This window comes from Manacus vitellinus, unplaced genomic scaffold, assembly GCF_001715985.3.
Source record: "Manacus vitellinus isolate BGI_N305 unplaced genomic scaffold, ASM171598v3 scaffold_8_pilon, whole genome shotgun sequence".
NCBI lineage: Eukaryota > Metazoa > Chordata > Aves > Passeriformes > Pipridae > Manacus > Manacus vitellinus.
The window spans coordinates 5,454,192-5,475,052 of NW_021940864.1; the positions used below are offsets into that span (position 1 = coordinate 5,454,192).

General features: G+C 37.3%; 1 protein-coding gene across 1 annotated transcript in view; it reads right to left on the bottom strand.

Annotated features, from left to right (window-relative positions):
• The window catches only part of DISP1 (dispatched RND transporter family member 1), a 68,538-nt gene that overhangs the window by 14,352 nt on the left and 33,325 nt on the right, over nucleotides 1-20,861 (bottom strand). Inside the window, exons 2-4 of the mRNA XM_025896383.2 lie at nucleotides 19,766-20,302; nucleotides 9,903-9,983; nucleotides 2,721-2,750 (exon numbers count right to left, since the gene is read on the bottom strand). Coding sequence (XP_025752168.2) covers nucleotides 2,721-2,750; nucleotides 9,903-9,983; nucleotides 19,766-20,271 — 617 coding nt within the window. The 5' untranslated portion in view covers nucleotides 20,272-20,302. The remainder of the gene's footprint in view (nucleotides 1-2,720; nucleotides 2,751-9,902; nucleotides 9,984-19,765; nucleotides 20,303-20,861) is intronic.

The following is a 20,861-nucleotide window of genomic DNA, read 5'->3' on the forward strand; positions in this document are numbered from 1 at the left end:
TTTTCAGTTTTAAGAGCAACTTATTAGCTAATCACAGTACAACTACCAGCTCTACAGAATTTTTCTGTCCTGCTGCTGAGAGGGAGGGAATGGCCATCTCTTCACTCCAGCAATGTTTTCCCAACATTCTAACTGTAAAATCCACAGCAGTGAGGAAGTTTATGGCTGACTTTCCATAGCTTGTGGAAATAGGCACATATAGGGCTCTAAGTGCAGCTTTAAGGAGAAAGGAAGTCCAAAGCACTGGGTGTATCTCAATTTCCTATTAGGCAAAAATGAAATAACTCTTACATTCTCACACAAGAGGTTAATTAGTAAAGGCTTGAAAAGCAATCTGAAGTTAAAGTTTTTATTAAAGTGAATCACAATGGGGCAGCTTTCCAAATGAGCAATTGTACAAAGTAGAAGTGAAGGGAAGTAAATGACCTAAGAGAGTTTTCCTATTTATAGGACTAAATGTTTTCATAAACACCAAGCTAGACTGACTAGCTATTACAGACATTTGCTCTGCAGTCATAAAAGTCATACCCAAAAGATTTATTTTCCTATTCGTCACTAGTGCCAGATTTACCACTTTGACATGTTGTCTCTACACTTCTACTCTCAGCTGAGCAGCTCTTAATTTGGTTAAATTCTTTCAGTCACTAGCTGTAAAAGAAACTATGTCCTAGGTAAAGTGTTTAACGTGATAATAAAGCCATAAACTGGAAACAGTAAGTGCTTGTTTACTCCTGCAAATTTGTCCTATTTCTTGTATCACAAACTGAAATTCAGATAAGCAAAGTTGACCTGAACTGACAAAAAGGATTAGCCACACTAAATTTTACCTGTCTGAGCATTGTTTGGTGCTGCTGAGGGCTCTGGTTCCGACCAAGTTGCCTATAACTAGCTTCAACCCCAACCCACTGTACGTGGCTGAACAGATGGCAGTTATTTTTCACCCATTAAAGAGCCATAAAATGAGCTTAATTACTTTTTCTTTTCTCCATGAAAAGTAAGCCACTGCCCTGGTTCTGCGTAAATTTGCCTGAAAATGCCCGAGTCCAAGAGGAAAATGCTTACATCAATTCCTCTGTCGAGGAATCACATTCAGAAAGGATATCCTTAGTGCTAAGCACATCCTTTAGCACTTTTCTAAATCAAGATAACACCTACTGCTTTTTGATGCCTAATTAAAACTATTTTTTGGTTTTGTAATGACTCAGACATGTAGCCACAGTGATACCTTATTCTCTTTTTTTCCCCCTCCAAACTACTCAAGCACTGAATGATGAATTCTCTTAAGTCTGACACTGACTGAAAGACCATTCTTTATGCCATTTTGCCCCTTCTTTCAGTCTAGTTGTTAGAATGATACTACGACTTTTAGCTATCATACCATTAAAATGCATATAGCTTTCATTAATTTACTGCCTCCTGATGTTTTTCACACACTTAAAAAAGGTTTGGTTTGGTTTGGTTTTGGTTTTTCCTTAATGTTTTAATTAACTCAAAATGCTTAGGAGATACAGTAATTCAATCTGTATTTATCTCAGCTATTTAGCACCACTAAAAGCACCACTGGTTTCAAGCACTTTGCCCCCGGGTGATCCAAGACCTCAGATAGTTTCTTCAGAAGGAGAAGGCACAGAAGATATTGTTTAGTTTTCCTTCCCATTTTAAGCTACAGTATAATGCATGGCTAATGTTCAGCTTTTCAAATCAGCACCTGTATGCAGATGTACTCAACTTAAACCACTACCCACCCTCATATAGAGACAGAAATGTACCATATAAAGTGTCTGTATTGTAAAATGGTCACTAGAGCAACAGATATTTGTGTGACTGAATTCACAGCAACACACAGATTTATGTAACCCAAACCAGGTACTTAACAAACAGCCCTGTTCTTTACTGAAGGCAAATCTTAAAGAGGGATTATGTTTTTAATATATTTTCACTTGAGATGGTTTCCTGTTGCCATTATTGTTGCATTGACAGCTTTAGATGCGTTGCTCTGTTATTTTCTATGACCCTGCCATTCTTCAGAGCATATACAATCCAAACCTAGTGCTCCTGATTGCATGGGGTTTCTGGTTTTAGAAGAAGAAAAAACCATTATGATGAAATTTTCTGAACTTGTCTGTCAGGTTGATTTATCATTATTGATGATACAGCCAAGCCACTTCTCAGAGTAGCCCTTAATCAAAAAAGTACCAAGGCATGGAGTTTTCATGCTCGTGTACATACACACAAAGAGAATGGTACAGATTGGAATAAAAATGCCATTAAATAGATGAAAAAAAGAAGCATTGAAATCTGCACAGGTTTTTAAATTCTGGCCCAGTATTAATGAAGAGACTGCTTGTCTCTCCATAAATAGAGCACATGAGTTTGGCCACCTTCTGCATTCTATCCCCTTCCTGCTCCTCCAGAATTCACAGATGTGTTACAATTAGGGAAGTTAAAGAACTTGTCTGTCTCTTTCTTCCAGTGTTTATTTAGGGACCCACTGTAGATCAATTCTCCTAAATGTTGTTTAGCCTTGCTGATGCTATCTGCCTCCACAGTCTCCCATGGCAGTTTCAGAAATTCACTACCCACTGCATAAAGAAGCACCTTTTTCTTTTAAAATCTGTTTTAATTTGATTGATTATTATTTTCTTTGAATATTCCTTATTCTTGCATTGTGCAGGGAATAACATTCTGCAAACCTCACATGTGACAGCACTGGACCTTACCTTTTTGGTAACTTGAATGGTCTGGCTGGCCTAGAAGGAGGAAAAAAGAGAGTAATTGAAAATATATGAAATATGCGTGCATCTACCAATTTGTTTAATTCTTCCCATACATGGATAAGCAAATAAATGCTAAATATCAGATATTTTGGAATACAAGTTATTTTGAAAGGCCCACAATCATATTCAATTGAGTCTTTGCAAACAAGTAATTCAGAGAATAATTACTGCTACAGACAGCTGGGTTTTCAAAAGTGGAATTTTATGCAGCTGATTTTTGGCATTACTATTCCAGAGGCTTTTCCAGTTTTCAACAAGAGACCAAATAAAGTAACATGGTAAAAATTCAGTACCGTTGAAAATAGTGACAAAGTTTGCACATGATGGGAACAGACAACCACAACACCCTGCTCTGACTTTGCAATCCACAAACCTTCTTAATTGACCTTTGTAATTCCATTATGAAAAATTATTTTGGCCATAAATTCTGTTTTGCCATAATACAGGAAATAGAATGACAAAGAGTACCTCTCTAAAATAATTTTTATGCATGTTTTTCTTATTTCTTAAAAATCTAACATTATTTTGATGAGGAGATAGCAAACCCAAGTGAAAATTATTCTTATCTAGCAGCTCAGTGAGGACTTCATTTTGTTAGCTATTGGATCAGTAAGTTTCACATATATTTCACTTAAAATAAAAAACTTCCATGAAGAATTTGCAAGTCCTTTCAAGAACTTCTTGTCTACAACTGCAATGTACAACCACTCCAAAGAGGTAACCATACTATGCCTTCAGTTAAGTTATGGACTTGTCTCACCACCAAAGACATATTTAATATTACTCCTTTAAAAAAGTACAGAAAGCAATGAATAAAGAAACAGCTATTGCATAAAACAGATCACTTAGTAATTTTACACTGAGGTTGCCAAAAGCACAGATTTGTATGCTTTCACACCACCAGAATAACAGTTCAAACCTCAGGCTCCTCAGAGATTTTCAGAAAAGCTTAATTTAGTACACAGAAAATAAATTTGCTGTCCTTCAAAGCACAAGATTCAACACATTGGGTTGAAATCCTCATCCAAGAGAACCAAAATACTCTGGTATAATCATGCCCACACCAGGTGTGAGGACTGCTCAGACTCTATCTATCTCTAACTCTGAGCAACTGTAAGATGAAGGTGAAATAATCCACAGAAATCTGAACCTGTGAAACACAATGCTGTTACACAAAACAAAAAGTACAATCCAACGCAAACCAGCTCTTTATGCAGCAACAGGCCACTTCAGATACAGATTCAAACAGATTCCTGCTAAATAACAGGATAGCAAAAGTGTGATGGAAATGCAATTGAGAACTGCTGTACGAAATAAGAATTCTATAAAAGCAAATCTCTATCAGCTGTAATTCACTGTTGTTTGGAAATGCTCCAACCCTATGCAGCTGTTAACTGGGACATGCCTGTAGGTACTGCACAGTAGTAAGAGTTGCTCCTTGCAGCCATGTGGAAGCTGGAGAAAAGCAGGAGAAAAGCAGAATAACCAATCTGCAGTTGCAGCAACTCGAGGATTAGGGAAAGGTACAGACAAAGATCCTTTGTTAAATCCAGCCACAAAAGTGAAGATTAAATTTATGAAATGTCACCAACCCTCAGACTGCCAGTCCAAGATGCACAAATCTGACCTTCAGAGGTACTGACCATACCCAGTTTCTCACCTGATGCCAAAAACTTCTGGTACCACTACAAGAACAACAGACTCAGCAGCAGCCAAAATGTACAGAAACACAAACAAACAGAGTTCTGAAACGGTTTTGCAACAGTAAGTTGCCTGAGCCTGAAAAGAAGTTGTGGCAGGTTCAAGGGACTGTTTGCCATCTGACCTACAGCCTCAACCACAAAATCAGCTTTTCTCAACTAAGGCTAGACTGGACTGTAAGAAACTAGGTACTGAAGTCAGAACTCACTAAACTTGAATCTGACGTTATCAGTAACAGGATGTTGTATGAAGAGAAAAGCTTGAACAGACAAGCCCTTTCATGCAGTAATTCAGCACCAATGCAGAGCACAAACTGAACGTGTGCCTCCACATATCCATGGAAAAGGGGGTAAAGCTACAGAGTTGGGTATAACAGATTTTTGTAACTGCAGCACAGACTCTTGGGTTTACAGATGAGAGAGAAATATGAACAGACATATTTACTGTCGTTCAAACATGAATTTCTAGATTTTATTTGTAAAGATCTGAATTTCCAAATATGCTCAGTCACTTCTGACAGTGAGTCCTGTTTTCATCTGTGTCATAATGGGCCCTGCCATGAGCAACAACGCCAGACAACAGTGTGGCACATGCAACAGCCACCCAAGGACAACAGCTAGTACAAGCTTTGTAATTATGCTGACTTGTATAAAGGTTTCTGTGACCATTCAAGGCTTTGCTCAGAAAGCGAGGCACAGAATCTCATCTGAGGTCCCTGCAAAGCTGGCAAGACAAAGTTATTGGAAAGGATCAACACGTAACTGATAACACCCCGGGGAGGATGCTGACATCTTCTCAATGTATCTTGTATATTCACTCTACACAGCCCTCCCAGCCCTTTCTGTATGCAAATTCTTAGTGGATAGGCATGTTTTAAATCTCTCTTTTCAAGCTTTACCCTGTCTTTCAAATACATCTCTGTAACTGAGATCTGGAAAAACAGATTTTGTAAACAGAATATAAAATTTCTTTTAGACAGAACTTTCAAAAAATAACTTTGCCTAATTTGGTTTACACAAAAGGAGTAAAAATACCAACACAACCACTCCTTATCCTCCCCCTTTCCCATCAAAACCAAACTACATTCCCCTCTGTTTCCTCCACCTGCAAAATATATTCAGTGTTGAACAAATGATGATGATTAAGTTCTTCAAAGTTAGGGAGGGTTAAAGGTCACACCTGCTATCAAACTGTTTTGTTTCGAAAAGCATGCATTGAAAAAACCTGTGTACACCCGGGTGAATTCCAGCAGTGTAACCAATTCCTTGCAGCTGTTGTGATGACTCTATTATATTGGTCGATAGGAAAAGTTATCCCTGAAAACTATGCCCCAAAAATTCTTTAGTTATGCTCTAAAATACAGAAATGCATGGCAAAACCAGATCTTTCCCACTTAATTAATGCTGCCGTATCTAATTTCTGAAGTATTATACTTTCATTGAGCCAGTTTAAATAACACCACTAACCTCCAAAAACAAGTGCAGACAAAAACCAATTCTCATTGGTTTTCATGAGAAAGAAATGTTGAATTCCATTATTTTGCTGGGACAAAAGCCAAGTTGATCTGTGTATTAAATTACCTCTGAACCCAGTTCTCACAAGCCTGACAGCAGAAAGTGACAATCACAGTTGTTTGTGACCAGACCAGCACAACCAAGTTATTGACATAAACTGCAGTCACTGATTAAAACCTAATCCACTGTGCACCGAGGGGGGCAAAGGGAAAAGGGAAGAAAGGGACAGGCTCTATTCTACCATCATTTACTGCGACTGTCAGCCCCTGCCCAACAGATGCTTTGCTTCATCCTGTTCTTTCCCAACAGCAAGTTTTGTCTGAGCATCATACAGTTAAGAAATACATGAAGAAAAGATACACAGATTGGTTAAAACCCCCAAGTGTTTCTCAATATGAAATGTATTTTGGTTGACCAGCATCCTTCTGTGCAACACGGTGAAAAGGACCAGTGGTGCCTTTAAAAAGGGTTGCTGTAATATAAGCAAGTTTACTGTAGAAAATAACAGAGTATCGGGGGGATGGATCAGGGCACTGGTTTGGACTGGACTGCTACAGCTCTAATATTCACTTTTTCAGACTAAATTAGCACTTAGCCTCTGTGTTTCTACCAATATTTTGAACAGTGAGGTAATAGAAAACATTTGTATCTTTGTGTACATACCAAATTGAATAGGGTCAGATGATGACTAGTGCTACAGCTTCCTAGAGGGGATCACGCTGTGCCACAGGGCAATATCCTGATTTCAGGTTCCCAATGAAGCCAATGTCTCCTTTTGGTTACAGCACTGAATCGGTTTTCACATGGAAGTTAATAGATTGGTATATCAGAGAGGGGAGTTTGGTCTTAATTTCAAGAATCACAGTGGAAAATTGTGGAAATCCTATGTATTATTAAAAATAGTTCTATAACTTTCATGTCACCTGGACATTACATAGCACAGAGCAATGTTTCATGAACATTTTCCTCAACACTGGACTGTTAAAAATGAATTTAACATTATGGATGATTTACTGCATTTGCAGTGTGCTTAATTAATCTAATGCATTTCAGGGAAATACAAGACTGAACACATCAGAGGACAATAAAAGTATCTAGACATTCCAAGACATTCTTCTGCAGTTTCTTCACAAACTTCAGTCGTGAAACAGGTATCAATTTAAGTAAGCCCTTTGCCTCACACCACAAGGAATCAATGCCTCCTGCTTCCTTAGTGGGTGCAAGAAACCCTGCAGAAGGGTTTCTATTCATTTCCGTGAACAGAAAATTAGGAAAACAGGCATACTTTGAAGAGAGTTTTCTAGCTGTTGTGGAGCAACCATAGTTTTTAAAAAGTGTTAGCAGCTATCAATAGCCTAACAGGTTGAAAGAGATATTAATATGATTTTGAAAAGGAACATTGCTGCTTACACTGATAGTACCTTTTTTTTTTTTTTTAAGAGTCAGTTAAAAGGCATCAACACATTCCAAATAATATCTTCATACTAACTTATCCAAACAACACCTTCCTGAAATTCCTATTACAATTCTGGATATTGACCTGGCTAAACATTTGATTTCTGATTTACTTCATGTCACTTAGATGTAATTAATTTCTCTTTCACAGTGGGTAGATGTAGAGTGGATAGAGAATTTTTCCTCATTTTTCCTTGGAGGAACAACAAAACACTTAAGACTTTAAGCTGAAATTAATGCCTGTGGGGTTACCACCCTGACATGGGGCAGCACAAAGGCATGGCCTGGGATTGCTATGCCCTATTTTAAGGTGTGAGGAAACAACTAACAGCATCAGATAAATCTAAAACACTCAGTATGGGTGCTTCTCCTCTGTTTCATTCCCGGGAGACGGCAGCTAAGGGAAGCAGAAAGCTGCTCTCCATATATTATATATATAATATCCAGCTGACTCTGGTGCTTTGCTGCAGCTGACTCAGCTTCCAGCCCTGGTACCCCCTCCCAGCTGGAACCAGCACTAACTGCACTGCCTGCCATCAAGAAGTTTATTAGGAACCCCCAGCTGGCTGGACTAGAACCATCTCAAAAAGATACACACCTTTGCAAGGTACAAAGTCTTTTCCCATTTAATTGCAGGAACTGGTCTCTAATGGAGAAAGTACTGACTGCTGATTAATGCCATCCCTTAGCAAATCCAGCTGAGATCCATGCTCAGTGTTGTTTGGATATGAACAGTGACAGCCAACCATAATTTCAGGGCTCAAACCCAGGCTCAAGGGTAGTATGGAAATGGTTCCTGACAGCAACTTGACAGATTAGGAAAAGCCTAATTTTCCAAACAATCATTCAAAGAAAACTGGTCAGGTGGCTGGTCTCCTTCGTTTTGGTGCTGAGCTGCACAGAAGTTTGAAAATAAATGTATACATTACAGCTATTTATCATAAAGGCATCAGAGGCATGTAAAGCAATCACTGACAGTACTGCAGACACACAACAGCAGCAGAAGCAATCATGACAACTGCTCTAGCAAAACAGGGTCCAGAGTAAATGAAAATTGCAGACATTGCAGTAAATGTGCAACACCTTCAGTTTCTGGCAATCCAGACAAACACTGAGAGTCTCACATAATCTTAATTCTACTTTCCCTCCTGTAGGTATTTCTAAGAGGAATGTATTATTTCTCTTGATACAAATAATATCACACCCATAAAAACACATAGCATATTTGTGAAACAGTGTACTCTTTGGGATGGAAACTATATCTATCTTCTTTCTGAATCACCTTGTGTACCACAGGTGCCTAAACATACTGATACAAAAAGAAAATCGTTAAAAAGCCAATATTAGATAAACCAATTTTGCACTCTTGCTTTTCACTTAAAGATTCACTTCAGTCAAAAATGCTAAGTTGCAATAAATAGCTGTATTTACTGAAGAAAAAACAACCAAAAAGAAATATAAAGACTCTCCTGTCCAAGGATTATGAGGTGTTTAACCTCAATGCTTTACTTTGCCAGAGGGAAATTATTCCCTTTGTTGGTAGATCTGGTTACCAGAAGTGATAAAAGGTAGGGTTTTGTCATTATTACACTCATGGATAAGTTAAATCCCTACAGGATAGAACAAGATATGCATCATATTGTACATTCTCCATTAGAACATACAATACAAACTAAATCCCTGCAGAGGAAGAAAATCCGCATGTTTTCAGAATGTCATTGACCCATGAGAACAATCTGAATTGCTCTTAAATATGAAGCCAGCTTTTCCTGCTATATCAGATATAACACCTATGTGCTTTATCATTTTAACAATCACTACAGTCACTCAGACAACAAATCCAATGGATTAAGTTGCCAAAAAAGTTTTTTACAAGACTCCCAATTAAATTTCTTGCTCTGATGCGTAGTTTTCCTTGATTCTAACCATGAACTTTATCTAGTTGTTTTTTAAACATGCAGTGTTCATTTTATTTCCCTGCACTTAGCTTTACTTGTTTAGATTTTTAAAGGAAGAATAGGACAACCCATTGCAGAAGGATGTTGCAAAGACGACAGAAAATTTATTTTTCTGAAAGGTTGCTTTTTTAAGGTTTTACTGAAAGCAGGAGAAATGTAACAAATTTTCAGGGTTTTTTTTCTCCACATAAAATAATCCAAAAGGATTTTGTTTTTTTAATCTCTAGATTATCTGGGTGAAATGATCTGAAACTAACTGCTATTTCATCCCATTAAAATGCATGAAATGTCAATGTTGCAGCTTTGCTTAATGTTGTACACATGAATTATTCTGCTAAGACTATTCTTTTGCATAAAATCAAGCAAAATGAAACTATGCAGACCAAAAATCAATATGCTATTTGGGAACTGTATTACAGATGTGAATTCACATTTTTATAGTTGAGATATCAAGCTTTATAAAGGTTCTTGTCTCCTTTTCTTGTGTTCTTACCTACCTCTTCAGTTCCAACTGAGCATCTGTTCTATGTTCACAGCAAGTATGAGCAAATAACATTGCCTTTCTGCAAGGAAAGCAGCTGTAAGGAAGATGTTAAAAACAATAAAATCATTGTCTGAGTGATCCTTGCTCTATTTCTGATTTAAATTTAAGCATAAACGTGTATGCTTTCTGACCTACAGCATGCACACTGGGTAAAACCCTACAGAGTGTGGCAGACCCTACATACTTAACTAAGCCAACATTTCCTTAATTTCCTCTCTGCTATGAAATCAATATTAAACTTTATGAACCTACTCTGAAAAAGTAACAGGTAGTTTTGCTATCTCCCATTCACAAACTTCTCATGCCACATTACAACAGGATAATACGTTTCCATCAAGTCATCAGAGATGGCAAAAGGCCAATGCAATCATATTGACATCCTATATGTGTGTATTTTCATTTGGAAGTCAAGCAACAGGGCTGGGAGTGATGTCCTATGACGAGCGGTTGAGGACTTTGGGCTTGTCTAGTTTGGAGAAAAGGAGGCTGAGCAGTGACCTCACTGCTCTCTCCAGCTTCTTGAGGATCTCTTCTCCCTAGGATCCGTGATGGGATGTGTGGGAATGGTTCAAAGATGAGCCAGGGGAGGTTTAGATCGGACATTTCTTTACTGAGAAGGTGGACAAACACTGGAACAGACTTCCCAGAGAGGTGGTCGGTGTCCCAGACCTGTCAGTGCTCAAGAGGCATTTGGACAATGGCCTCAATAACATGCTTTAACTCAGTGAGACCTGACTGGCTTAGGCAGCTGGCTTAGATGATCCCTGTAGGTCTCTTCCAAATGAAACAGTCTATTCTATTCTATTCTATCCCTGCATGATTTATTACATGCTAAAATTAAAACTGCTATAAATTTATATTATACAGGTGACTTGAAATTGAAATGCTCCTATAATCATCTCCAAAGCTGGGGGGGTTGTTGGTTTTTTCCCCTCTCCCTTTCCTTGCTGCTCCATATGGAAGATATAGATGCAGGAGCCCAGGATTTACTTACCAAGTCTTCAGTTCAAGATTCCTTACAAACTCATGTTTGCAATACTGACTTTTAACATATTCCCTCTTTCATCTTCAAAAACTGAGTAAATATTATTAATTACTAGGAAAGCTGGCTCTTTTCCTTAATAGCATCTACTTGATCTTGAATAGGAATTAAATCATCATCTCTGTAGGAAAATCTGACAGCATATCAAGGAGCCAAGTAATACAGATCCTATAAACACTTTTCTTTTATTCTTCTTTCCCTAAACTTTTCTCCAATGAGTGTAGCCACTTTTAAACACTTCTCCAAAACTGTCAATAAGAAAATTGCCATCAAACATACTTAAGCTGGATTGTCCCAGCTTCAAATGGCATAGTTTATACACAATTTAAAGTATATACTTCTTCAAAAGGTTTAATTGAAGCTATATACATATATTCCTTTAACTTCTGAAACACTAAGGGCAGAACCACATATAGCACTGCCTGGCAAATTAAACAAAAGTTCTGAACTATTTAAGACAATTAAAAAAAGCTTAGTAAAATACCACCATGAATCATTATTTGAAAACAAGCCAACAGCTAATTTGGAGCAGACTAATATTATTTCAAGATCCTTCACAACTATAAAATCATTAGTCTTTTTTCTTTTCATGGTAATTACAGTGAAATTAATAGATATGTTCTGGGCTTTAAATGATGACTAGAGTAGTTTTCAGCATTTTTACTGGCAAAAAGTTCCTTCCTTCGAAATATTTTATTTCAAAGCTGTTTTTATTACACTTCCCAGTTGAATGGAGCAACACGAGGTCATGGTCCCATCTTGTATTTCTCTGACAGACAGGAAATTAACGTGACCCAAGAAATCACAATATACACAGAAGAAAAACTCCATCCCATGATACCAAGAAGAATGAAAGAGATGTACAAGGGTGCCTATTTTTATCACAGTACTTCTCCACAAAGGCTGAAACGAATGCTCTTATAGGCAGTAATGACTGACATTAAGCACATGTAAGTTTGACTCTGGCGTAGGAAGACTTCAGACTGTCATAAATCACACCTCAACTGGTACATGCTTTAGTCTTCCTTCCTGTGCAGATGTAAGAATTTGTGCATGTAAGTCACCATGGGGTTCATTTTTGTTCTCAGAAAACCTCTTTTGACCAGAGAGCGTGCTTGAAGATAGACTAAAAGCACTTAAAATTTCTCCAAATTATTCACTTTACTATGGGTACAAACAATAGTTTTTATCTTTCTGCATATGTTATCTCTTGCAGCAAATGAAAACACTGTTACTTAAGCATCTTTGTTCTAAATTTAGTAAAGTATTTCACCTCAAACATATATTTCAGTGTTGAACTGCTGTTCCAACATCTGTGAATTTAGTCACTTAGAATGTCATAACTTCTAAGTGATATAAAACAAGTGTATATTCAACTCAATTAAAAGATTTAAAAGGTTTTAGTATGCAATTACACAAAGAAGGCTCTTCAGCTTACACTGGCACTGATGAAAACCTGTACATATATAATGAGACATTATCGTCTATATCTCCTGACATTAAATTTGTTTTGTATGCTTAGTAAGAAGCAAGCAAAAAAAGGGAATATTCACTGAACGTTTAAGGTTTCCAGTATTGCAGCTGAGACAACAAAAAAGCACTGCAAGATTAAACAGGCTATAGAAGAGATTTAATGTAATCAAAACTATTCAGCAAAAAGTTAGCAAAAGTTCAGCCATTTGATGGAACAAACTAAACAGCCTACAAACTGGAAGTGTAAAGCATGAATTTTGTGGAAAGGTATCCCATTAACATGACAGAAAATATGGGAGAAGTGGGAGAAGTGATGCATGTAAGCTCTTCTAGTCCAGTACATTCATCTATTTATGATTTTATTAGAAAAAAAAACAAAATACACCCTAATTTGCAAATAGAAGGGCCAGGCTCTCTGAAATATCATCAGGATTTCTACCTATAACTTCCCTCACCTTCGCTGATCTGTTTGTGGTACCACTGCATTTCTATTTTGCATTGATAGTCCAGGCTTTACAGATTCCTTTATTCAGCAGATATCCTGCAAAGAAATCTCACAGCAATCTTAGTGTAGCAAAATTAATGCCAAATTGCTCAGGCACTCTCTGTATTTCCCTCTTGCATTGTGTTTGGGTTTTTATTTTGTTTTTGTTTTTGCTGTTCAAGCACCACTGACTAATTAAAAGCATTCACATCAATTATTATTATTTACTAGGAGATGAAGACAACACCGACATATCAGAGAGGAAGGACAAGTGATTTTGGAAGGAGTTAGAGACAGAGACAATTATGGCAACTCATAAAGAGCTTTTCTAAGTCAATGCTTCTCATTCTGCTCCTTCCCCCATCATAATGAAGATTGAAAACTTTTAAGTAGAAATACCCAAATCTTTCAAAGCCCATCTCTTTAAGTGCTGAAAATCAGGTCACTGGCCAAACATAGTTTAGACTTTTGCTCTTTGTTGTCTACTGTTGTCTTCATTCACATCTGAACCTTACTACAACCTCCAACTGAATTAAAAGTATTTGAGAACAACTAAACATGGTCAAAACATTCCAACAAACTGCCATAATTTTGTTTGTTCTGCCATGGTTGTTTTTTTTTTTCTAAATAAATGTATGCAAATGCTCAGTTTTAAAAGTAATCTCAAAATTTCCACCTATTAGCTCTTTTCAAGAGTGAACACAGCTGATGCTGGTTTTCCAGTCAATTTAGTACAAAAGAAAGGCCCCATGCTTTTTATGGTTTCCCTCATATTATCAGCTTTACATCTTCTGAAGACCAGTTCAAAGGCCCAGCAGATTGCTGGTTATGTGCGAGGTCTTCTTTTGTTCAAGGAAAGGTGAAGGATACAGGGCACAGGAAATTCATCTTCAACCACACATGGAACCTGGAGCCTGTAAATAGCAGGGCCTGCAGAGCAAAACATGGCCAGGCTGGTACTCAGCTGCACTCAGACCAGAGCAGGAACCTTCTAAGTATCTTTTTCCTATGGCAAAAATACTTGATTCAAAGCAATCTGAAGTCTAGACAAATACTAACGCCTAATTAGTAAAATTAAAAGCCTGCAAAGATCCCCTGGACAGCCCAACGAATGAGGGTTGGTTTTTTTAAGCGCACTTAATATTTTTCTTGGCATGCTATTTTTAATTTGTTCAGCCACTGAAACACAAATGGCATTTTTATTTGTATTCTGGTCTCTGTGTGTCAGCCCTTTGCTTCCAGCACTACAAAGTGCAGCATGTTGTTTACACAGCCAGCAATGCACACTAGTTATCATGGGAAAAGTAAATGAATTAATAAAAACAGAATAAACCCCTTAATAATGATAATGAGATAATGAAAGACTAAAATAAAAATGTGTGAAAATGAGAAAGCACAGCTCAAATGGGATGGATATGAAAAATAATTTTCAAGAAAGAAAAAGAATCAGTTCATTTGGTCACAGGGAGAGCTCTTTCTCCACATGTGCACAACAAAGAATCCCACATTTGGACTCAGATGCATGAGATGGCTTCACATTCCCTTTCCTTTTTCTCAGCTACATCAAAATCCCTAAATAAGCCACTGGGCTATTAATGCTGTGACAGAAAAAGGAAGCATCCAGTTTGTGGTTCCCATATGCCTCCAGTCTCCTCATTATGGGAAGAACTCCTATTTTGGCATAAAATAAATGGCTTAAATGAGAATATAGCCAGAGTTAGTATTGTTTCTGTACAAATTAGCAATATACAGGAACTCCAGATCTACAGCACGAACCAAGAGATTTGCAACATCCTGAACACTGAATGAAATGATGGTAACAGCTTGTGCCTTTTACTTGCTAAAGCTTGATAAAACGTTTCAGAAATCTGATCTTCAGAAACCTGACCTAAAGGGCTTTTTTAAAGATACCTATCTTTAATTTTCCTAAAGGAAGGCAGAAAGTCTCTCTTATTAACATTTTAACACAGTATATGCATACGTATTTTGTACAAATGACATTAGTACCAATTCCATATAACAAGTGAAAACAAAAATATCTTTTAATGCATCAAATAAAGCAGAAGCTAACAATTTTCAAAATGGAAAATATTAAGATAGGATAGGTTGTTTAAAAAACTCCATATAGGAGTTGTGAACAGTTAATGTTGCTGAAATGAGAATATTTGAAAATATTTTGTACACATGTATACATATAATCAGCTCTGCAAGCCATGCAGAATGTACTAGATAACAATTATCCTTTTCCTGGAATCAAGCAGGGAACTGTTTCATAACAAAGTCTTGTTATTAAGATTGGTATTTGGAAAACATTCCCTTGCTTTTTGAAAAAACAAGAGATTTTTTTTTTCTGGTTCTAATCTTTATGTGAAACAACTAGAAGGAAAATATAAAATGGGTAAGAGGGAGTTGTAGTGTTCTACCCTCACTTCATAGCTTTTTCATTTTTATAGATCTTCTTTTTAAAGTACTAAATGAAGTGTAAGTATTCAAGTATATCTGCAGTGCTGTTTAAACAGTGTGTGGCACAGAACTCTGAGACACACCAGAACCTAGAATCCCAGAACCATCACATAAATCCACAATGCCAAAACAGTTCAAAAGAAGGTTTAAATCTAACTGAAAGAAAGCTGTACTGTAAGTCTGGAGGTATGAATGCTTTACCAGTTTCCTGACGCTGGTTTTTGCCTTCTTTAGAATATAAATTAGTCTAGCAAGCGAAAACTAAACAGTAATTTAAACTAACTAAGCTTTGGGAGCTAAACAGTCCAAACTAGGCTGGTGGGGGATGAGGAGCAATTTACATATATCCCGAAGTCTTAAATTTTAGCCAAACTAATGACTCTGTGAGGTTTTAAACAGATTTTTTTTTCGTGTTCTCGCTAGAGATGACTGTGTGATTGTGGAGAGATCATCCCATATGTCCTTTTATCCTGTCTTTTCTACCACAGATAATTCAGATGTTTTTCCGAACAGTTCTCTTTACTTATCTGCTTTAGTCAAAAGCATTAACAGTATAGTCTTGAAATGTAAATAACAGTAGGTGATACAAAGCAGATCTGCCCTGAGCAAAAAGTACTTGTATGAATTTATTGGTTTGATGCTGCAAAAGTGCAAGCACCACACACACTGGCAGTCTGGAGCATTTTCCTTATCAGCAGCACCAGCAGTTCTTTCACAGCTTCCCGACCTCTTCTCCCCTACCTTTTGTCTCTGAGTCCACAGACCTGAGCTTTCTAAATTTTATCATCAAAGAGAGATTCCAAAAGAATATCAAGATTAGGAAGGATACAAGTAGCTTTTAACTGGCATTTTCCTATTAAAAATTTCCCATAAAAGTCTGAGAGAAGCAACCCAATTTGGTACCAGAGACAACACCACTGTTATCCCATGCCTGCCACAATCCTGAGACAACTTACTGAACAATCTCTGCACGTTCTTCCTCTTCCACTCCTATTTACATGCATACACTCCTATACAAACAATAGATTTCAGAAAATACCAGGAAAGATTGTAAGAATTTTCTGGGTTTATTTTTTTTATGGTAGTGTTTAGTTCTCCTAAAGTGTGCAACCCTTCATTATTTATTTTATCTTTCTTTCATCCCACTAAACATGCTGCTGGGCTGCATAGTTTTACACTTCTCTGGTGGCTCCTAACTCAGTGCTTCCAGTTGTCATGAATCAGTCTTCATGCTTTATCCACTTCTTAAGATTGACAGCCTTACTTGGTTGTTTTCCTCATTTCTGCTCCACCTTGAAGGCTGATGATGACTACAGAAGCAGGTGGCAGCAAAGGAGGGGAAATAACTACCCACCTTCCAGTGGCTCTAAGCTTCACAGGTTTCCTGAGATACACAAATGTGTTCTGGCAAAAAGGGTTACTTCAGCATGAGTCCTCCAAAGGAGCAGGGTAGAAAAAAAAAATCTTCCAACAGTACTGAAAAGCACTAATCATACAATGCTCCAAACTGGTAAGTTTAGAAATTATTTGTTAGAAAGCAAACCAAATTCCCAGACAACTGTATTCTGTTAGGGAGAGATGGTGAGAACTTCCCAGAGAGTGTTTTTGTGGTCAAGATAACATGCCCACTAAAAAGAGAGGTATGAACATGTTTTCATGAACTACTACAAAATAACACAAAAAACTTTACTCAAGGTCTTCTAACCTCAGAAAAATATATAAAAATAATCAGAATCATTACAACTTAACAGTTGGCATATTTTACTTACTTTAACAGTAGATTTTTTTGCCACAATCATGTTGCAAACCAATAAAAATATTTTCTTTCATGCTGCAAGACTTTTTCACCAATCTAAAAGATTACCAGCTGCCCAGACTTTCAAGTTAGGGTGTATAGATGAGGTTTCCATATAATTTAGTTTCATCTTCAAAGCTGAACCCAACTACAAAATTCCAGATCAGCCAGCTTTAATAGGATAGGACAATTGTGGCATTTTTTCAATCTGTCTTTACACACTCCAATCTGCAATGATATACAAGAGCCACATTCCTTTAATATTAGGTCACTGACAAATGTTAAGCCTTGGGCTTCAAAACCTGACAAAACCTGTCGTGCTGAAACAATTGGTTACCTGCCTGGAACCGTAAGTGTCAGAGATACAGTTTGCAAGGAGTGTTCATCCCTCTCTATCTAACCACATCTTTCCCCCATTCTTAAAATTATAACGATATTTGAATGCATTTTTTAAAAATACAGAAAACCAAAATTAAATCTATTATTATATTATTATATTATTAATTAAATTTGATGACACACTGAATTTAATTAAAGTATTGTATGAGAATGTGTATTTTAAACAACCCTGCTAAAATGTGCACATTACAAAGCTGGATAATTTCCAGTGAGCCTTGTAATAAAAATATGTGGAGAATAAGCTGTTGTGCAGATTATAAATAAAATTGGAGTGTGGAACAAAGATTACATAAAAATATCATACATCTAAGTGTTACTCTTCTGTGTACAGAAAGTTACCTGAGCATGTAAAAAACGAATACACATTTATCACCTATTCTTTTTAGCACTCCATTACCTTAGCTAGAAGGAAGTCCAGAAATGAAACAGCAATCATTTGATAGGGATATGCAGAGTATGTTAACACATATAGCTGGTTAAATAAGTATAGGTGCCTTAAAGGTCAGATAGCATCTTGTTTTGACTGCTAACAGTAAGACAAACCATTTACAACAAATCATCATCTATAATTTACATACATTCATGTAGAAATGTGTACTATGGCAAGGAAGTGCAAGAAGAAAAAAAACAAAACATCTCAGCTCAAGAGCCCAATCAGAGACATTCAAGTAATCTTTGTATTTGTGAAATGTTACAGAAGACGTTATTTTACTATATCCAGAAGAAATTTTTACTGTCCTTATTTATAGGCTAAGAACAAAACCCCAGATTATGGATTGCATTTTTTCCCTTCCTCAAGACTGTGGAACATAGATGAAGTTTAACAGTCCTGCAGCACAGGGAGTAAAACAGTGAAATCAGTGCATCCATTCTGACAGTTTGAAAAGTATGACTGACTGATTCTGTAATGGCTCAACCTTCTGCATACCTTTGCATACAAAATTATATGAGAGTTTTCATCTTTACTTGACATTTAAACAAGCATGGGGTGGAAAAAACATGTCTGATTGCAAGCAGTTCCGACAACTAAGATTTTTTCCATTTGTAAGTGGAATAACTGGCAGAAGAAAGCTGATTTGCACTTTGTATTATCATCCTTATTTTCATCTGCTTTCACCTTAAGGAAAAAAAGGTTTATTCACTTTGACTTTTTTCACATTACATATTTTTCCCAGTCTGATATTTTCAGAAGTTTAAAATTAGTTCATATATTTCATCAAGACAGAATCATTATAACTGACTGAGAAATACTTGTAGCTCAAAGTTTCAAACAAGGATGCAGACGTTAGAGAACAGGGAGAAGTTTAGCTTTTAGTAATCCAAGGAAAATTCACCCATTTTGGCCCAATTGCAACTCAGAAAAAAATAACCTTGCTTAAAAGCTTCGAAGTGTCTTTCTTCAACAGGGAATTTGGTTTTCACAAACTGCCCCTTGGATTGACTGATTTTGCCCAGGACCAGGAGGCTGTAGAAGATTTTCCTTGTGTTTGCTGCTCCTTGTAGCTGGGACTACTGTCACTGGAACCCCACAGTTATCAAGTATAAAGAGGCAAGTTTGTAGGAAGTGTAGAATAGAAAGGGGTAAAACCTGGAACAATCCAAAATTTCTCAATCCAAGCACAACTTCAAAGTTTAGCAGGTAACATACATTAAAAAAAGGCATGGGGGCAACACACTTAACCTGCTGACCTGACAAAGAAAAAACACCCAGTACAATTATGACTAGAATTGTAGAATGTGTTTTTACATGCAACTTTTTAAGAAAATGTGTGTTTTGATTAGACTGTGCAAACATACCAGTTCTTTTGGTGTATTCTTAGCTATTCCTGTATTGGTTTGTTTCACACAATATAGGTGTACACTGTGTCTTGTAAAAGAGCTAATGAGCTTTCAAACAATCCCCAAGAAAAAGAAAAAACAGCCACAGAAAGAATTAATTCACTTCAGGAATATTCACGCAGCCCTGCAACACTAGTCTCCCAACTTGATTTCTTCGGGAAAAAAAAAAGTTGGTAATGCATCAAAGACTAACCTGTAAAAACCACTGGGGAAGAAATTTGGTTCATCTTCCTTTTAGATCCTCTACTTTTGTAAGAAAATTAAACAATTATGGGAAAGGTTACCCACACTGAGAACTAAAAAACGCTGCAATCTGCTTACCTTATCCTGGCTATGTGCTGCTGCACAGGGTGATGCTGAAAATGGTCAGGCCACTGATGGTGAAGGCAGAAGGACGGGGAGGGCTGAAGACAACAGGCAGGCTGATACACGGGGGGGTGTTTTTGGCAAAGAGATGCTGAATACTCAGTGTGTGGCTGCATGCAGCACGAAGTCATGGGAGATGGTGCTGAGCTGCCAACCACTGAATTACATTCTTGCTTGCTGTTATGGCTACTTAAAGAATGATGGTACGGACAAGGGTGGCAGCATTGCGACAACATCTGCTGAGTTCTTTGGTTGTCTAAAGGCAGAAAGGACGGTTTGATTGTACCATTAAGCTGCAGGCAGCCATTTGGACTTGGTTTTGTTCTTGGTGTTTCCTTGGATGGGAGTTGTTGGACCGTGGCGTCTCCGTCATTGGCTGCAACAATACCTGTGCCAGTGGCATTGGACAAGATGCTGCCATTGCTCAGAACCACAGAGTCACTGACGTTGCTCATGGCCATGCTCCGAGTCCTCGAGGGATCTGCGATGTTCCTGATGAAACAAAAAAAGTCACATTTACAGAGCTGCAGGGTTTTCAGATGCTCAGAAATAACTTTAGAATAAAGTGAGTAAAGCTCTGCTCTCATCTTCGTCTTTCACAACACAGGGAAATAGAAAGGAGTCACACCCACATTGACAGAGATGTTTTGAAGGACCTAAATTTGTCCAACAAAATGTTAAGGGTGAGGTTATGTAAATTTCTCAGTGCTTAAACCAAACTGTAAGTCAAATGAATAGACAGTCTATGAATTTGACAGTGTCACAGCTGTGACACAGCTAACAAGTAATGGTTGAGATGCACAGGAACAAGATCATTTTGCACAAGACTAAGTTATAGCCACTATTTATAAAAAGAGATTTTGGTATGAACTGTGTAATCATCCACACCTTGCACTGCAATTTGCCTGTGTGCTTTGAAAACCTGCAGGAGACAGGACCACACAGCAGAGATTGTTTAATAATAATTTATGTGCTGGCTTCAATAACCTTCTTTCCTATCTCCAATTTCTATTGAAAATGAGGTATATTCATGTTTTCAAAGACATTCTTT